General features: G+C 41.4%; 1 protein-coding gene across 2 annotated transcripts in view; it reads right to left on the bottom strand.

Annotated features, from left to right (window-relative positions):
- LOC146498584 (protein NLRC3-like) overlaps positions 1-16,197 on the bottom strand; it is a 350,052-nt gene extending 333,855 nt beyond the window's left edge. Inside the window, exons 1-6 of one of the 2 annotated variants that reach the window (XM_085139925.1) lie at positions 15,825-16,197; positions 15,693-15,740; positions 13,061-13,105; positions 12,096-12,197; positions 9,084-9,185; positions 6,072-6,173 (exon numbers count right to left, since the gene is read on the bottom strand). In XM_085139925.1, the coding sequence (XP_084996051.1) occupies positions 6,072-6,173; positions 9,084-9,185; positions 12,096-12,197; positions 13,061-13,105; positions 15,693-15,740; positions 15,825-15,913 (488 nt within the window). In that variant the 5' untranslated portion in view covers positions 15,914-16,197. The remainder of the gene's footprint in view (positions 1-6,071; positions 6,174-9,083; positions 9,186-12,095; positions 12,198-13,060; positions 13,106-15,692; positions 15,741-15,824) is intronic. The other variant, XM_085139928.1, reaches the window with a different exon arrangement.
- Positions 16,198-17,226: the final 1,029 nt, after the last annotated feature.

Below are 17,226 nucleotides of genomic sequence, written 5' to 3'. Positions count from 1 at the left end.
GGATGGCCACTAACTTTCTGCTTCTCAACTCAGATAAAACTGAGGTCATTGTACTCGGCGCTGAAAAGCTTAGAAATATGGTATCTAACCAGATTCTTACTCTGGATGGCATTACCTTGGCCTCCAGTAACACTGTGAGGAACCTTGGAGTAATTTTTGACCAGGATATGTCCTTCAACGCACATATTAAACAAATATGTAAGACTGCGTTCTTCCATTTGCGCAACATCTCAAAAATTAGAAATATCCTGTCTCAGAGTGACGCTGAAAAACTAGTTCATGCATTTATTACTTCCAGGCTGGACTACTGCAATTCATTATCATCAGGATGTCCAAAAAACTCGCTGAAAGGCCTTCAGCTAATCCAAAATGCTGCAGCAAGAGTACTGACAGGGACTAGAAAGAGAGAGCAGATTTCTCCTGTTTTGGCTTCCCTTCATTGGCTTCCTGTTAAATCCAGAATTGAATTCAAAATCCTGCTCCTCACATACAAGGTCTTAAATAATCAGGCCCCATCTTATCTCAATGACCTTGTGGTACCATATCACCCCATTAGAGCACTTCGCTCCCGCTCTGCAGGCCTACTTGTTGTTCCTAGAGTATTTAAAAGTAGAATGGGAGGCAGAGCCTTCAGTTTTCAGGCCCCTCTTCTGTGGAACCAGCTTCCAGTTTGGATTCGGGAGACAGACACTATCTCTACTTTTAAGATTAGGCTTAAAACTTTCCTTTTTGCTAAAGCATATAGTTAGGGCTGGACCAGGTGACCCTGAATCCTCCCTTAGTTATGCTGCAATAGATGTAGGCTGCCGGGGGATTCCCATGATGCATTGAGTTTTTCCTTTCCAGTCACCTTTCTCGCTCACTATGTATTAACAGACCTCTCTGCATTGAATCATATCTGTTATTAACTTCTGTCTCTCTTCCACAGCATGTCTTTTATCCTGTCTTCCTTCTCTCACCCCAACCGGTCGCAGCAGATGGCCGCCCCTCCCTGAGCCTGTTTCTGCCGGAGGTTTCTTCCTGTTAAAAGGGAGTTTTTCCTTCCCACTGTCGCCAAACTGCTTGCTCATAGGGGGTCATATGATTGTTGGGTTTTTCTCTGTATCTATGAAGCGCCTTGAGGTGACTTTTGTTGTGATTTGGCGCTATATAAATAAAATTGAATTGAATTGAATTATCATCCCCTGACACTGCTGTACCGGAAACGTCCTTACCTGATATTGGAAAACCTACCTTGACACAACCTGAAGTCTCTAACACAAGTCATGTGGACTATGTTGTGGACCTAACTCACCACGGAGACACTTTTCATGCTTCATGATTTGCAGTGAAATGTATTTTTGTTGTTGATAAATTGTTATTGGCCAATAAGAACTGTATAGATGTGTGATGTGTGAGGGGGGGAAAAGGGATAATACTAGAGAAACTCATGTTTTATTTTACAAGTGGAGTGATTGCACTGCACGTTGTGTGCAGGCTGTTTTTTTTATGTGGTAGAAATCTGCTGCAAGGACCGAGCGGTGCCATCTAAGGACTGGATGCCACTGGAGGTGCATAGAAAGGACGTTCTCAATCTGAAGGCCACCTGTTCACTTGGAGGGTGGTAGGATGCAACGATTTACCTTTTTTTTTTGGATTAACGTTTTTTCTGAGATCTCAGGACGCTTTATGTTGTTACTTTATCTTTTTTGGTCAGATCTGATTCCACTTAACACAAAAAACTGATGCATCTAAAAGCAAAACTGACTAAAGACAATCCAAATAACTTGGACACTTACTAAGAACACTGAATACTAAGTGCACTGAACTGAAATGGAAAGCCTACCTAATACATTTATGGACACTTTAAGTGATATATTGTACATTGTTGAGATATACATGTTTGAAATGATTCAAATGTTTTCTTCATGTCTATGTTTTGGACTATTTAAATGTTGAATACAGTCAAATCACTTTTCTCCCTTTAAGTTGTTGTCAGCGTCCCAATCTGAGTGGAGGGATATTCCTTCTTTAAGTTGAGTTACCACTACCAGTCTCCTTACGATCCTAACTGAACCCAATGAGTAGATTCTCAAATATTGTTTTTTTCCTTGACTTTGTATGACAGATTACTGCGGATTCGACTGATTTTGGACTACTCAGTTAAAAAGGGTGACAATATGGTAATTTTTTGAGATAGGAATTTTGGGTTTTCATTAGCTGTATGGCAAAATCATCAATAATAAAACAATAAAAGGCTTGAACTACTTCAGTTGTGTGTAATGAATCTAAAATATATGAAAGTCTAATGTTTATCAGTACATTACAGACAATAATGAACTTTATCACAATATGCTAATTTTTAAAGAAGGACCTGTATAAGAATAATTCTCCTGAGTGTGTGCATTAGTGTTGGACTGTGAGCTGTGTGCTGTTCCTGCTCTTCACTCTTTCTAGCAGCTTCTGTCCTGTATCGGTTTGCCAGCTGCAGTGAATCTACAACAACAGCAGGAGATGTTTCTGGAGTCTAAACGCTCACCGATCTCAAACAACATGTTGTCATGATGATAGTCTCCACATCCATTGGCTCACAGTCAGTGTAGTTGTATGCGTGCAGAGTAAGAAGATGCTTCAGACAGATGTTCCCACACACAGCAGTAAAACATCAGCCTGTGTGGACAGGTGGATGCTTGAAACCTCTTGCTTGAAACCTCCAAACATTTACATGGAAAAGCTTCAAATGTCTGTTTGTGTCAACAGTTCAGTGAGCAGAAGATTAGCTGATCTCTAGAAGGCACAAAGTGTTCTCCATCTAAAGATACTAATGTGAAACTTTTCCTACCAAATGTGCAGCAACTATAAACATTTGTGCAGCTGCTGATCTACATCACTGAGTGAATCTGAGCTCAGTCCTTCACACAGAGCAGCTTCAGCTCTGGGTGTTGGTGGATTTTCACTTCAGGCACTTTTACCATGTTTTTGCTGGATTAGGATCCAGAGGTTTGAGTTTGTATGGTGCTTCTAAAACAGATTATTATTATTCTCCGACTGTCCTTTGAAGAACAACTTGTGTGCTTTGTGTCACAGTCTGACTTTCTCCTGAGACTCAGTGATGCTACAAGAGGAGCAGCAGTAGGAGGATTTAGGAGGAGGAGTTAATAACACTAAATAAAATAAGAGGTCAGTGACAGTTATCAGACATGATCATGGAGAAATACTTTGTTTCTGCTGCTCTTACAACCTTCTGATCATTTAACAATGATCTGGTAACATTATTCAACCAAGGTTAGGTGAGGTTTTAGGTTTTGGGTTTTAGACTCCTGGCTGTGAGACGACCAATGGGATCAAGGATTTCCAAACAGGTTGAATTAAACAGAAAGTAAGTTGTTGTTTGTCTGAAACAAACAAAACAATCAGTTGTATCTGAGGTGGAGGAACATTGGTACAATCTCCAGCACAGGTCGGATATTTGATCATTCCTGACATCCAGTCAGGACTGCTCCTCAACAGTGGCTCAGATATTTAGGAGTGATTGGAAGTCATGAACCAGAAGAGCAGAAGAAACAAAGCGACCATGAACAGAACAGGTAACAGCTGACAGCTTGACACAACCCTATGACAGGCAGCCTGGAGCTGAGCCAGCATGAACACCACTTTGGTTCAGTGTTGTCCTGATGGAGTCTCATTAACAGCAGCCAGTATGATCCAGGCTTTACCTGCTGGGTCTCTGTGTGACCTCTCAGACTGTTTAACAGATCAGACACAAAGACATGAGAATCAGAGCAGCTCTCTTCTGGTTCCTGTGCCTTCTAGTTTAGTTCCTCTTGTTTCCATGTTCCCTCCATCTCACCGGTCAGTCGTGTCCCCATGTGTGTGTCAAGTCTGTGTCTCATGTTTCCTTTGTTTTTCCTTTGACAGTTCCTTGCTCGTGTTCAGTGTGTTCAGTTTTATTCCTCCCTGTCTCGGGGACGACTGGACTACAGACTGGACAGACTGGACAGACTGGAGGACGGGCGACCGGGAGGCAGGGGGTGACTGGACTGACTGGACAGGAGACTGGACTACAGGGGACTGGAGGGCAGGAGGAGACTGGACTACAGGGGACTGGAGGGCAGGAGGAGACTGGACTGACTGGACTACAGAAGCAGACTGGAGAGCAGGCGAGGGAACTGACTGGAGTGGAAGCTGAACAGCAGGTGTGTGAACTGACTGGAGTGGAAGCTGAACAGCAGGTGTGTGAACTGACTGGAGTGGGGAAGCTAAGGGATGAACAGAGGTGGGCGAGGCTAATGGCTGAGCTAATGACTGGGTTACTGAAGGGGACAAAACTGCAGCCTGGGCTAATAAGGCTGGTGCCTGAGCAGGGGATACCTCAGCTAGCCTAACCAGTGATAGTGCAAGGGTGTGAAAAACTGGATCAGGAGGTGGATGAAGAGGTGAAGTAGTAGGTGGACCGGTTAGCTCTTCCAAGCCTCCAGGGAGGTCAAGCTGGGTTGAGGCTGCCCTCATCCTGGGCGCTGGGACAGGCACGGGAGGTGGCTGGACACCAGTCACCCCCACCCGAGAAACAGGAGCGGGTGTAGAGGTAGACTGGGTCACAGCTGCCCTCGTCCTGGGAGCTGGCACAGGTTTGGGTGTAGGCTTACTGATAGGGGTGGAAATAGCGACTGGGTGTGTGATACAGGCCGGTTTATTGGGGATGGTTCTGGTTTTTCTGCCACCACTATTTACAGTCTTTGGAGGAGCAGAGCAGAAAAACTCCTCCCAGTCTACATCGTCATCTAGAAGGGAAACTCCCCATGAATCGGAGATGCGTCTATTGGTTATTTTAGGTGGAGAATCAAATGAGGAGGGTGGAAAATAGTCAGTGGAACTCACCACCGGGAGTTGCTGTAAATAGTCCATTTTATGGCGGGTGTGCGCCGCTTTCTCCGGGAAGAGGAAGCGGGCGGGGTACACATCCGAGCCTCTGGCGTGGGAGCCTCTGTTGAGCCGAGGTGGGAGGCGGAGCCGCTGTGCCATGGCGAGGTTGAAGGTCCGGTGAATGAGGCAGGTGGTGTGTGAGCGAGGAGCGGACCCGCGAGAGAGGGAACCGCCGAAGCGCGGCGCGAAACGCCCACTCTCCGCGGCAGATGCTCCGGTGCAGGTGTGGCAGCAGATGGGTGAACGCGGTGTCTCCGAGGTCCACCCAGAGCCAGGCGAGTTCCCTCGAAGATGTGCTCTCGCTCCACGAAGAGCCGCTGTTTCTCCTTAAGCTTCTCCGCCCAAATGGAGAGTGCTGCCTCCTGCCGCTCGAACAGATCTGAGTCCGCTGGGCCGAAAACGTGTCTTCGTGGCACGGGTCGTGTCATTCTGTCAGGGGTTGCTGAGTGGAGGCGAGGAAGTGACCCAAACGCAGGACTCGTGGATAGTTAGGTGAAGGTTGGTGTTTATTATCGATGGAGTGAACAAACAGAACAGAGGAAGGAAATGGCTGGCTGGCTGGACGACTGACTGAAAGACTGAAGGACTGACTGGCTGACTGAATGAAGGCGGAGACGACAACATAACATCAATGACACGACAAAGAACTGGTGAAACCGAGGAACTTAAAAACACAGGTTGAATGATGACAATTATTGGAAACAGGTGAGTACAGGGCTGAACATAATCTGACTAATGACACAAGCTGACACGGGGAACAAACAGGAAGTGAAACAGGCAGTGGCAAAATAAACTGAACATGAACAAAACTGAAAGCACTGGGTCGATGACCCAGGAACCCTGACAATTATATTGGAAGCCATATTTACAGACTGACATATTAAGAATAATGGAATAAACTCATATTTGATTTCTTGTAAAAAAAAAACCAAACAAACAAAAAAAACCCTGTAGGTTTACATTTTTTCTAGTGTTTGCATGTTCACAGCTGAAATACAGCTGCCTCTGTGACTTAATCCTGGTGTGTTTGGGTCCAATTCTGCCTGCCACACAGCGCTACAGGACAAAGTCAAAGATTTGTATCTGTTTGGTTTCTTTTTAATGAGTCTTTGGTCATATTTATCCAGGAAAACACAAACATGTAAAGGAGCTCATCACAGTTCTCTGACCTTGTTGGTCCAGGTTCATCACTGAAGTCTGGAAGTACACCTTTGGACCGGTCACTCCTCACAGATGGACAGCTGGATCCTGCAGACTGTGACCTCTGACCTCTGCAGACACAAACATGTTTTATTCAATGATAAATTCTCTGATAAAGTCATTGAAGCAGCTGTGATCACACAGACTGCAGATAATGCAGCCGTTTCCTGTCAGTAACAGTCCTCTTAGATTAGAGTTCAGCTTTTTACAGGAAAACAAATGTCCCTGAATGCAACAGTGAGAAACAGTCTGCCTGTGTGGCTGTGATAGCTGCCGTTAAGAGCATTCATGTGTTTGCAGTTAGACGAGGAGATGTTACCATCGTGGACATGTTAACAAATCCTGCAGCATCACGTGGCACAACAACTTTATGTTCCTGTCATCTGCAAGCAACAGAAATTCCATTAATAAAGGCGGGATGGAGACGTGACTGTGATGATTCTCCTTCATCCAGCTGTTACACACATCTGGGCTCACATGATGAGCCTTTGTCTAGTAAAGCAGCTCCTCTCTGAACACTTTTCTGAAGAGGAGCTGCACAAACCCATGTTTGCTTTCTAGAGCAGCGTATCATCCTCACAGAGCACAGCTGGCACACTTGTTTGTGTTAGATTAGCCAACAGGCTAAAGTCAAACTACCCACTGCTAGCAGTTGTTTCTATCATAGTTTAGGATCCAGATATGTGAGGTCTAAATTTACCCCTGTGATTAAAATAAATAGTTAAACACAAGCAATTGAGTCCTGAGTGTGTGCATTAGTGTTAGACTGTGAGCTGTGTGCTGTTCCTGCTCTTCACTCTTTCTAGCAGCTTCTGTCCTGTATCGGTTTGTCAGCTGCAGTGAATCTACAACAACAGCAGGAGATGTTTCTGGAGTCTAAACGCTCACCGATCTCAAACAACATGTTGTCATGATGATAGTCTCCACATCCATTGGCTCACAGTCAGTGTAGTTGTATGCGTGCAGAGTAAGAAGATGCTTCAGACAGATGTTCCCACACACAGCAGTAAAACATCAGCCTGTGTGGACAGGTGGATGCTTGAAACCTCTTGCTTGAAACCTCCAAACATTTACATGGAAAAGCTTCAAATGTCTGTTTGTGTCAACAGTTCAGTGAGCAGAAGATTAGCTGATCTCTGGAAGGCACAAAGTGTTCTCCATCTAAAGATACTAATGTGAAACTTTTCCTACCAAATGTGCAGCAACTATAAACATTTGTGTAGCTGCTGATCTACATCACTGAGTGAATCTGAGCTCAGTCCTTCACACAGAGCAGCTTCAGCTCTGGGTGTTGGTGGATTTTCACTTCAGGCACTTTTACCATGTTTTTGCTGGATTAGGATCCAGAGGTTTGAGTTTGTATGGTGCTTCTAAAACAGATTATTATTATTCTCCGACTGTCCTTTGGAAGAACAACTTGTGTGCTTTGTGTCACAGTCTGACTTTCTCCTGAGACTCAGTGATGCTACAAGAGGAGCAGCAGTAGGAGGATTTAGGAGGAGGAGTTAATAACACTAAATAAAATATGAGGTCAGTGACAGTTATCAGACATGATCATGGAGAAATACTTTGTTTCTGCTGCTCTTACAACCTTCTGATCATTTAACAATGATCTGGTAACATTATTCAACCAAGGTTAGGTGAGGTTTTAGGTTTTGGGTTTTAGACTCCTGGCTGTGAGACGACCAATGGGATCAAGGATTTCCAAACAGGTTGAATTAAACAGAAAGTAAGTTGTTGTTTGTCTGAGTGGATGGATCTATCAAAAAGTAAGGCATGATTAAAGTTTTATAAAAACAAACAAAACGATCAGTTGTATCTGAGGTGGAGGAACATTGGTACAATCTCCAGCACAGGTCGGATATTTGATCATTCCTGACATCCAGTCAGGACTGCTCCTCAACAGTGGCTCAGATATTTAGGAGTGATTGGAAGTCATGAACCAGAAGAGCAGAAGAAACAAAGCGACCATGAACAGAACGGGTAACAGCTGACAGCTTGACACAACCCTATGACAGGCAGCCTGGAGCTGAGCCAGCATGAACACCACTTTGGTTCAGTGTTGTCCTGATGGAGTCTCATTAACAGCAGCCAGTATGATCCAGGCTTTACCTGCTGGGTCTCTGTGTGACCTCTCAGACTGTTTAACAGATCAGACACAAAGACATGAGAATCAGAGCAGCTCTCTTCTGGTTCCTGTGCCTTCTAGTTTAGTTCCTCTTGTTTCCATGTTCCCTCCATCTCACCGGTCAGTCGTGTCCCCATGTGTGTGTCAAGTCTGTGTCTCATGTTTCCTTTGTTTTTCCTTTGACAGTTCCTTGCTCGTGTTCAGTGTGTTCAGTTTTATTCCTCCCTGTCTCGTGTGTGTGATTACTCCCAGCTGTGTTCCCCCTTCTGTGTCTCATCCCCTCATTATCCTTTGTGTATTTAAGCCCTGTGTTTTCCTCTGCCTGTTGTCACGTTGCCCCTCATGTGCTGTCTGTTTAGTCTGTGCTCCTCTGTTCCCAGGTTATTTCAGTCTTTTCCTAGTTTTTTAACTTCTTTGTTTCTAGTTTCCACTTTTAGCTTATTGTATGAAGTTTGTGGAGTTTATATGATTAACATAATCTGGGTTAATGATTATAACGATAAAGTTCTGACTCACTGGCTTAGAGTTGTATTATATTGGAAGCCATATTTACAGACTGACATATTAAGAATAATGGAAAAAACTCATATTTGATTTCTTGTAAAAAAAAAATAAAAAAAAAAAAAAAAACCCTGTAGGTTTACATTTTTTCTAGTGTTTGCATGTTCACAGCTGAAATACAGCTGCCTCTGTGACTTAATCCTGGTGTGTTTGGGTCCAATCCTGCCTGCCACACAGCGCTACAGGACAAAGTCAAAGATTTTTATCTGTTTGGTTTCTTTTTAATGAGTCTTTGGTCATATTTATCCAGGAAAACACAAACATGTAAAGGAGCTCATCACAGTTCTCTGACCTTGTTGGTCCAGGTTCATCACTGAAGTCTGGAAGTACACCTTTGGACCGGTCACTCCTCACAGATGGACAGCTGGATCCTGCAGACTGTGACCTCTGACCTCTGCAGACACAAACATGTTTTATTCAATGATAAATTCTCTGATAAAGTCATTGAAGCAGCTGTGATCACACAGACTGCAGATAATGCAGCCGTTTCCTGTCAGTAACAGTCCTCTTAGATTAGAGTTCAGCTTTTTACAGGAAAACAAATGTCCCTGAATGCAACAGTGAGAAACAGTCTGCCTGTGTGGCTGTGATAGCTGCCGTTAAGAGCATTCATGTGTTTGCAGTTAGACGAGGAGATGTTACCATCGTGGACATGTTAACAAATCCTGCAGCATCACGTGGCACAACAACTTTATGTTCCTGTCATCTGCAAGCAACAGAAATTCCATTAATAAAGGCGGGATGGAGACGTGACTGTGATGATTCTCCTTCATCCAGCTGTTACACACATCTGGGCTCACATGATGAGCCTTTGTCTAGTAAAGCAGCTCCTCTCTGAACACTTTTCTGAAGAGGAGCTGCACAAACCCATGTTTGCTTTCTAGAGCAGCGTATCATCCTCACAGAGCACAGCTGGCACACTTGTTTGTGTTAGATTAGCCAACAGGCTAAAGTCAAACTACCCACTGCTAGCAGTTGTTTCTATCATAGTTTAGGATCCAGATGTGTGAGGTCTAAATTTACCCCTGTGATTAAAATAAATAGTTAAACACAAGCAATTGAGTCCTGAGTGTGTGCATTAGTGTTAGACTGTGAGCTGTGTGCTGTTCCTGCTCTTCACTCTTTCTAGCAGCTTCTGTCCTGTATCGGTTTGCCAGCTGCAGTGAATCTACAACAACAGCAGGAGATGTTTCTGGAGTCTAAACGCTCACCGATCTCAAACAACATGTTGTCATGATGATAGTCTCCACATCCATTGGCTCACAGTCAGTGTAGTTGTATGCGTGCAGAGTAAGAAGATGCTTCAGACAGATGTTCCCACACACAGCAGTAAAACATCAGCCTGTGTGGACAGGTGGATGCTTGAAACCTCTTGCTTGAAACCTCCAAACATTTACATGGAAAAGCTTCAAATGTCTGTTTGTGTCAACAGTTCAGTGAGCAGAAGATTAGCTGATCTCTGGAAGGCACAAAGTGTTCTCCATCTAAAGATACTAATGTGAAACTTTTCCTACCAAATGTGCAGCAACTATAAACATTTGTGTAGCTGCTGATCTACATCACTGAGTGAATCTGAGCTCAGTCCTTCACACAGAGCAGCTTCAGCTCTGGGTGTTGGTGGATTTTCACTTCAGGCACTTTTACCATGTTTTTGCTGGATTAGGATCCAGAGGTTTGAGTTTGTATGGTGCTTCTAAAACAGATTATTATTATTCTCCGACTGTCCTTTGGAAGAACAACTTGTGTGCTTTGTGTCACAGTCTGACTTTCTCCTGAGACTCAGTGATGCTACAAGAGGAGCAGCAGTAGGAGGATTTAGGAGGAGGAGTTAATAACACTAAATAAAATATGAGGTCAGTGACAGTTATCAGACATGATCATGGAGAAATACTTTGTTTCTGCTGCTCTTACAACCTTCTGATCATTTAACAATGATCTGGTAACATTATTCAACCAAGGTTAGGTGAGGTTTTAGGTTTTGGGTTTTAGACTCCTGGCTGTGAGACGACCAATGGGATCAAGGATTTCCAAACAGGTTGAATTAAACAGAAAGTAAGTTGTTGTTTGTCTGAGTGGATGGATCTATCAAAAAGTAAGGCATGATTAAAGTTTTATAAAAACAAACAAAACGATCAGTTGTATCTGAGGTGGAGGAACATTGGTACAATCTCCAGCACAGGTCGGATATTTGATCATTCCTGACATCCAGTCAGGACTGCTCCTCAACAGTGGCTCAGATATTTAGGAGTGATTGGAAGTCATGAACCAGAAGAGCAGAAGAAACAAAGCGACCATGAACAGAACGGGTAACAGCTGACAGCTTGACACAACCCTATGACAGGCAGCCTGGAGCTGAGCCAGCATGAACACCACTTTGGTTCAGTGTTGTCCTGATGGAGTCTCATTAACAGCAGCCAGTATGATCCAGGCTTTACCTGCTGGGTCTCTGTGTGACCTCTCAGACTGTTTAACAGATCAGACACAAAGACATGAGAATCAGAGCAGCTCTCTTCTGGTTCCTGTGCCTTCTAGTTTAGTTCCTCTTGTTTCCATGTTCCCTCCATCTCACCGGTCAGTCGTGTCCCCATGTGTGTGTCAAGTCTGTGTCTCATGTTTCCTTTGTTTTTCCTTTGACAGTTCCTTGCTCGTGTTCAGTGTGTTCAGTTTTATTCCTCCCTGTCTCGTGTGTGTGATTACTCCCAGCTGTGTTCCCCCTTCTGTGTCTCATCCCCTCATTATCCTTTGTGTATTTAAGCCCTGTGTTTTCCTCTGCCTGTTGTCACGTTGCCCCTCATGTGCTGTCTGTTTAGTCTGTGCTCCTCTGTTCCCAGGTTATTTCAGTCTTTTCCTAGTTTTTTAACTTCTTTGTTTCTAGTTTCCACTTTTAGCTTATTGTATGAAGTTTGTGGAGTTTATATGATTAACATAATCTGGGTTAATGATTATAACGATAAAGTTCTGACTCACTGGCTTAGAGTTGTATTATATTGGAAGCCATATTTACAGACTGACATATTAAGAATAATGGAAAAAACTCATATTTGATTTCTTGTAAAAAAAATAAATAAAAAAAAAAAAAAACCCTGTAGGTTTACATTTTTTCTAGTGTTTGCATGTTCACAGCTGAAATACAGCTGCCTCTGTGACTTAATCCTGGTGTGTTTGGGTCCAATCCTGCCTGCCACACAGCGCTACAGGACAAAGTCAAAGATTTTTATCTGTTTGGTTTCTTTTTAATGAGTCTTTGGTCATATTTATCCAGGAAAACACAAACATGTAAAGGAGCTCATCACAGTTCTCTGACCTTGTTGGTCCAGGTTCATCACTGAAGTCTGGAAGTACACCTTTGGACCGGTCACTCCTCACAGATGGACAGCTGGATCCTGCAGACTGTGACCTCTGACCTCTGCAGACACAAACATGTTTTATTCAATGATAAATTCTCTGATAAAGTCATTGAAGCAGCTGTGATCACACAGACTGCAGATAATGCAGCCGTTTCCTGTCAGTAACAGTCCTCTTAGATTAGAGTTCAGCTTTTTACAGGAAAACAAATGTCCCTGAATGCAACAGTGAGAAACAGTCTGCCTAGTTTCCACTTTTAGCTTATTGTATGAAGTTTGTGGAGTTTATGACCAAAGGCTGTGATAGCTGCCGTTAAGAGCATTCATGTGTTTGCAGTTAGACGAGGAGATGTTACCATCATGGACATGTTAACAAATCCTGCAGCATCACGTGGCACAACAACTTTATGTTCCTGTCATCTGCAAGCAACAGAAATTCCATTAATAAAGGCGGGATGGAGACGTGACTGTGATGATTCTCCTTCATCCAGCTGTTACACACATCTGGGCTCACATGATGAGCCTTTGTCTAGTAAAGCAGCTCCTCTCTGAACACTTTTCTGAAGAGGAGCTGCACAAACCCATGTTTGCTTTCTAGAGCAGCGTATCATCCTCACAGAGCACAGCTGGCACACTTGTTTGTGTTAGCTTAGCCAACAGGCTAAAGTCAAACTACCCACTGCTAGCAGTTGTTTCTATCATAGTTTAGGATCCAGATGTGTGAGGTCTAAATTTACCCCTGTGATTAAAATAAATAGTTAAACACAGCCAATTGAGTCCAAATGTGTCTTAAACCAGATAAACTGACAGTTACAGCTGAGCCTATGTGTCCTTTGAGATACTGCTCTCCTACAGAGATGCATTTGAGAAACCAGGAAACATCAAAATCATTAAAATCAGAGAGTTCATGTTACTAACAGCTCACCTCTCTTCAGCAGAGACTTTAAAATCAATGGGAGAAGTTCTAGACCTGGGATTAATAGAGTTCCCTCTGTTTCCCTTCTTTAGCCTCGTTACAAACCCAAAACACTAAAACTAACAAGTGGATTTTCCTGTTTTAGCTCAGCCAGCAAACAAAGCAGAACCACTTTCTGCTGAAGAGACAGATAGTGAAAGTTTTCAAATAAACTCACTGCTGCAGCAAAGAGCAGCACAACAATGAGACAGATTTTTAGCTTCAGTGTTCTTATTCTCCACTAAGTCATTGCTTCTGTCACTAATTAGCTAACATAAAACTAATCTGTCTATTAGCAACCAACCAACTCAAAGAGTTCATGTTACTAACAGCTCACCTCTCTGCAGCAGACACAGGCTGATTGATTGATTGATTGGTAATTTATTTCAACATGTGAACAATATACAAGTACATTTAGAAAAGAAAATAAGAAAGAAAAAAATACTATACAAATTACATACAAAAAAAAACGTTCTGATTAATTTACATGTTGACAGGGAGTGGGAAGAAGTAAACACTTATTTAATCCCACCCCTTTGCCATAAATTATCAGTTAATATTTAGTCAGCTTCCTTACTGATATAATTTGTAATAAAAACAGTGAACAGATTTCTGATATACTTTATACTATAATATCACATCATGAGTTTTTTTGTTTGTTTGTTTGTTTTTTAAATAGAGACATTCACTTAATTTAAATATTTTCCTTTTCTTTATAGTTTGAGAAGATCATATTTTTATAACTCTTTTTGAACAGTTTTATGTTTGGACGTTGCTTTAATTCCATATTCAGACTGTTCCATAGTTTCACTCCATGAACAGAAACACAAAAGCCTTTTCTTGTGGTACGTACCTTCATTGTTTTGAAGTTACAAAAACCCCTTAAATTATAACTTCCTTCTTTCAAAAAAAACAAACATACTCTGAATATTACCTGGCAGTTCTTTATTTTTTGTTTTGAATAGAATTAGTGAGTTTGTATGTTCCCTATAACCTGCATTGTGGATGATTCGAATTGCTTTTTTTGAAGAGTAAAAAGTGAATTTAATGTGGTTTTATAATTATTGCCCCAGACCTCTGCACAATAGCTTAAGTATGGTGAAACCAGTGAACAGTAGAGAATATGAAGTGATGTTCTGTTGAATACCTGTTTTTGCCTTGTTTAGTACTGCAATGCTATGTGATACTTTGGAATGAATATATCTTAAGTGAACTCTCCAGTTAAGTTTTTCATCTATTATTACCCCCAGGAATTTATTTTCACTGACTCTTTCAATATCAACACCATTTATTTGAATCTTAGCATTGTATTTAAAGTACTATTTCCAAATAACATAAGTTTAGATTTATTCCAATTTAATGATAATTTATTTTTAATCAAACCAGAACTTCACTTTACTTATTTCATTAGTCATATCCTCCAATAAATTCTGCAGATCATCACCAGAGCAAAAAAATGTTTGTATCGTCAGCAAAGAGAACGATTTTTAACACTTTACAGATGTCGTTAATGTACAAGTTGAAGAAATTTGGACCCAAAACTGACCCTTGGGGTACACCACAAGCAATGTCCATACATAAGGAACAACCACCATTTATTTCCACAAACTGCTTTCTGTCACTTAAATAACTCCGGACCCAATCTAAAACTACCCCTCTGACACCATAACGTTCCAGTTTTCTTATTAATATATCATGATCTATAGGGTCAAATGTCTTTGTCAAGTCTATGAATAACCAGCCACATATTGCTTTTTGTCTATGGAATTTGTGATGTATTCTATTGAATCTAATAGTGCCAATGATGTTGATGTGCTTGATCTGAATCCGTACTGACTCTCAGTGAGTAGTTTATGTTTATCTGTAAATTTTTCCAGTCAGTTTTTAAACAGTTTTTCAAGAACTTTTGAGAATTGAGGTAGTAAAGAGACAGGCCTGTAGTTTGTGAAATGGTGTTTGTTTCCAGATTTGTAGAGAGGTATAACTTTTGCTATTTTCATTCTGTCTGGAAATCGTCCAGTTTGAAATGATAAATTACAGATGTATGTAAATGGTTTTAGAATAGCCTCAATGACTCTTTTAACCACTATCATATCAATATCATTACAATCCAAAGATTTCTGATTTTTACATTTTTTGACAATTTCAAAAACTTCACTTTCATCAACGGCTGTGAGAAACATAGAATATGGATTTCTGTCTATCAGTGTATCCGGTTTTTCCTGTGCTTTCCCAGGATGAGTGATTGTTCTTGCTAAATTTGGTCCAGCAGTTACAAAGAAGTCATTGAGACTATTTGCCACAACATCCATATTGTATTCTTCATGGTCATTACAAATGAAATACTTGGGATAGTTTTTTGTCCAGTCCCATGTTTTATAACACTGTTCAGGATTTCCCATAATCTTTTATTATTATTTCTATTTCTATCTAATTGATTCATATAGTATTCCCTTTTTACTAAATCTAAGTATATTAACCTATTTTTATATCTTTTGTATCTGATTTCAGCATCTTTAGTTCTCGTTCTTAAGAACTCTCTATATAGAGCATTTTTCTTTATACATGCTGGACTTTAAAATCAATGATGGCACGTTTAGACGTGTCACTCTGTAAGGACACAGAGCTGGGTGGAGGTCCAGGTGGGTTCCTGTGAATAATGATGGAGCAGTGATGTGAGTGCTGAGCTGTGACATGGAGAAGAGTCATGGACAGTTAGAGATGGTCATCTCACCTCTGAGCTTTGGTCTGGCTCTCATGTTCCCCACACAGAGTGGTTTTAGAGGGAGGGACTCCCTCCTCTCTGTCCTCACACTGATCCATGCTGCTCAATTCACATCAGCTCACACACACTTTCTACCTTCACCTGCAGAGGAAACACAAATCATTCATGTGCACATCAACTGAAATCCTCCTTTCCATCATGTGTGCTGTCCAAATATCAGCGGCTTCTTTCCTGCTTCATCTCAGTGTCAGCTGAATGCAGTCAGACAGCAGTGTGAGGCAGAGGAAGCTGCCATCAGCTGCTCTACTATCAGTCCACTAGATGGAGCCATGAAGCACACAGGATGCATTCACTGACACACACACTGATTCACTGTGACTGAAAGTCTCATTCCATTAATATTCAGTCAGTTCAACACATCTGAACAACTTTTTTAAATATTTCAGCTGATCCATGATTCCATAGGCTTAAAACTTTCCTTTTTGCTAAATCATTAAGTTAGGGCTGGATCAGGTGACCCTCAATATTCCCTTAGTTATCCTACAGTAGGTGTAGGCTGCTGGGGGATTCACATGATGCATCATTTTTCCTTCAGTCACCTTTCTCACTCACTATGTGTTAATAGTCCTCTCTGCATTAAATCGTACTTGATATTAATCTCTGTCTCTCTTCCACAGCATGTCTTTATCCTGTTTTCCTTCTCTCACCCCAACCGGGCGCAGCAGATGGCCCCGTCCGTCCCTGAGCCTGGTTCTGCTGGAGGTTTCGTCCTGTAAAAAGGGAGTTTATCCATCCCACTGTTGCCAAAACAAGTGCTCATAGCGGGTCATATGACTGCTGGGGTTTCTTTGTTTTCTTAATATTATTGCAGCGTCTTTACCTTAAAATATAAAGCATCTCACATTATTGTTTTGATATTATATTAAAAAAAAGTTGAATTGAATTGAAAAGTTTTTTTCCTGATAAGCATTTTTTATATATCTCACATAATAATAATAATAATAATAATAATAATAATAATAATAGAGACAGGTCCATAGCAGAGGAGGTGAAAAAGGATTGTGGTGAGAGTGGACTGATGTGTCAGGAGAGATCTGCAACAGACTGCTAGGTTTTCAATTACAAATAGAAGAGCTCTGAGAGGTTTATAGATATGTTGAATGAGCAGAATACTAAGGTATAGGATTATATGGGTGAAGAATAAGAAAAAAGTTTATATTGAAAAAGTTAAGCACTTTAATTTTAGGTAAAAAAAAAAAGAATACCTAGATTCGTATTTTTTGTGATATCCCACTGAAAAAAACAAAAATCAAAAGGACTCTGTCTTAGTGATATAGATCACCCTAATATGCACATAAAGTAATGAATTTTTTTTTGTTTTATTTATTTTTTTTATAAAATAAATAAAACA

The sequence above is a fragment of the Neolamprologus multifasciatus genome, chromosome 18 (genome assembly GCF_963576455.1).
Source record: "Neolamprologus multifasciatus chromosome 18, fNeoMul1.2, whole genome shotgun sequence".
NCBI lineage: Eukaryota > Metazoa > Chordata > Actinopteri > Cichliformes > Cichlidae > Neolamprologus > Neolamprologus multifasciatus.
The sequence above is the reverse complement of the archived record's forward strand: the minus strand, read 5'-3'. Positions and strand labels throughout refer to the sequence as shown.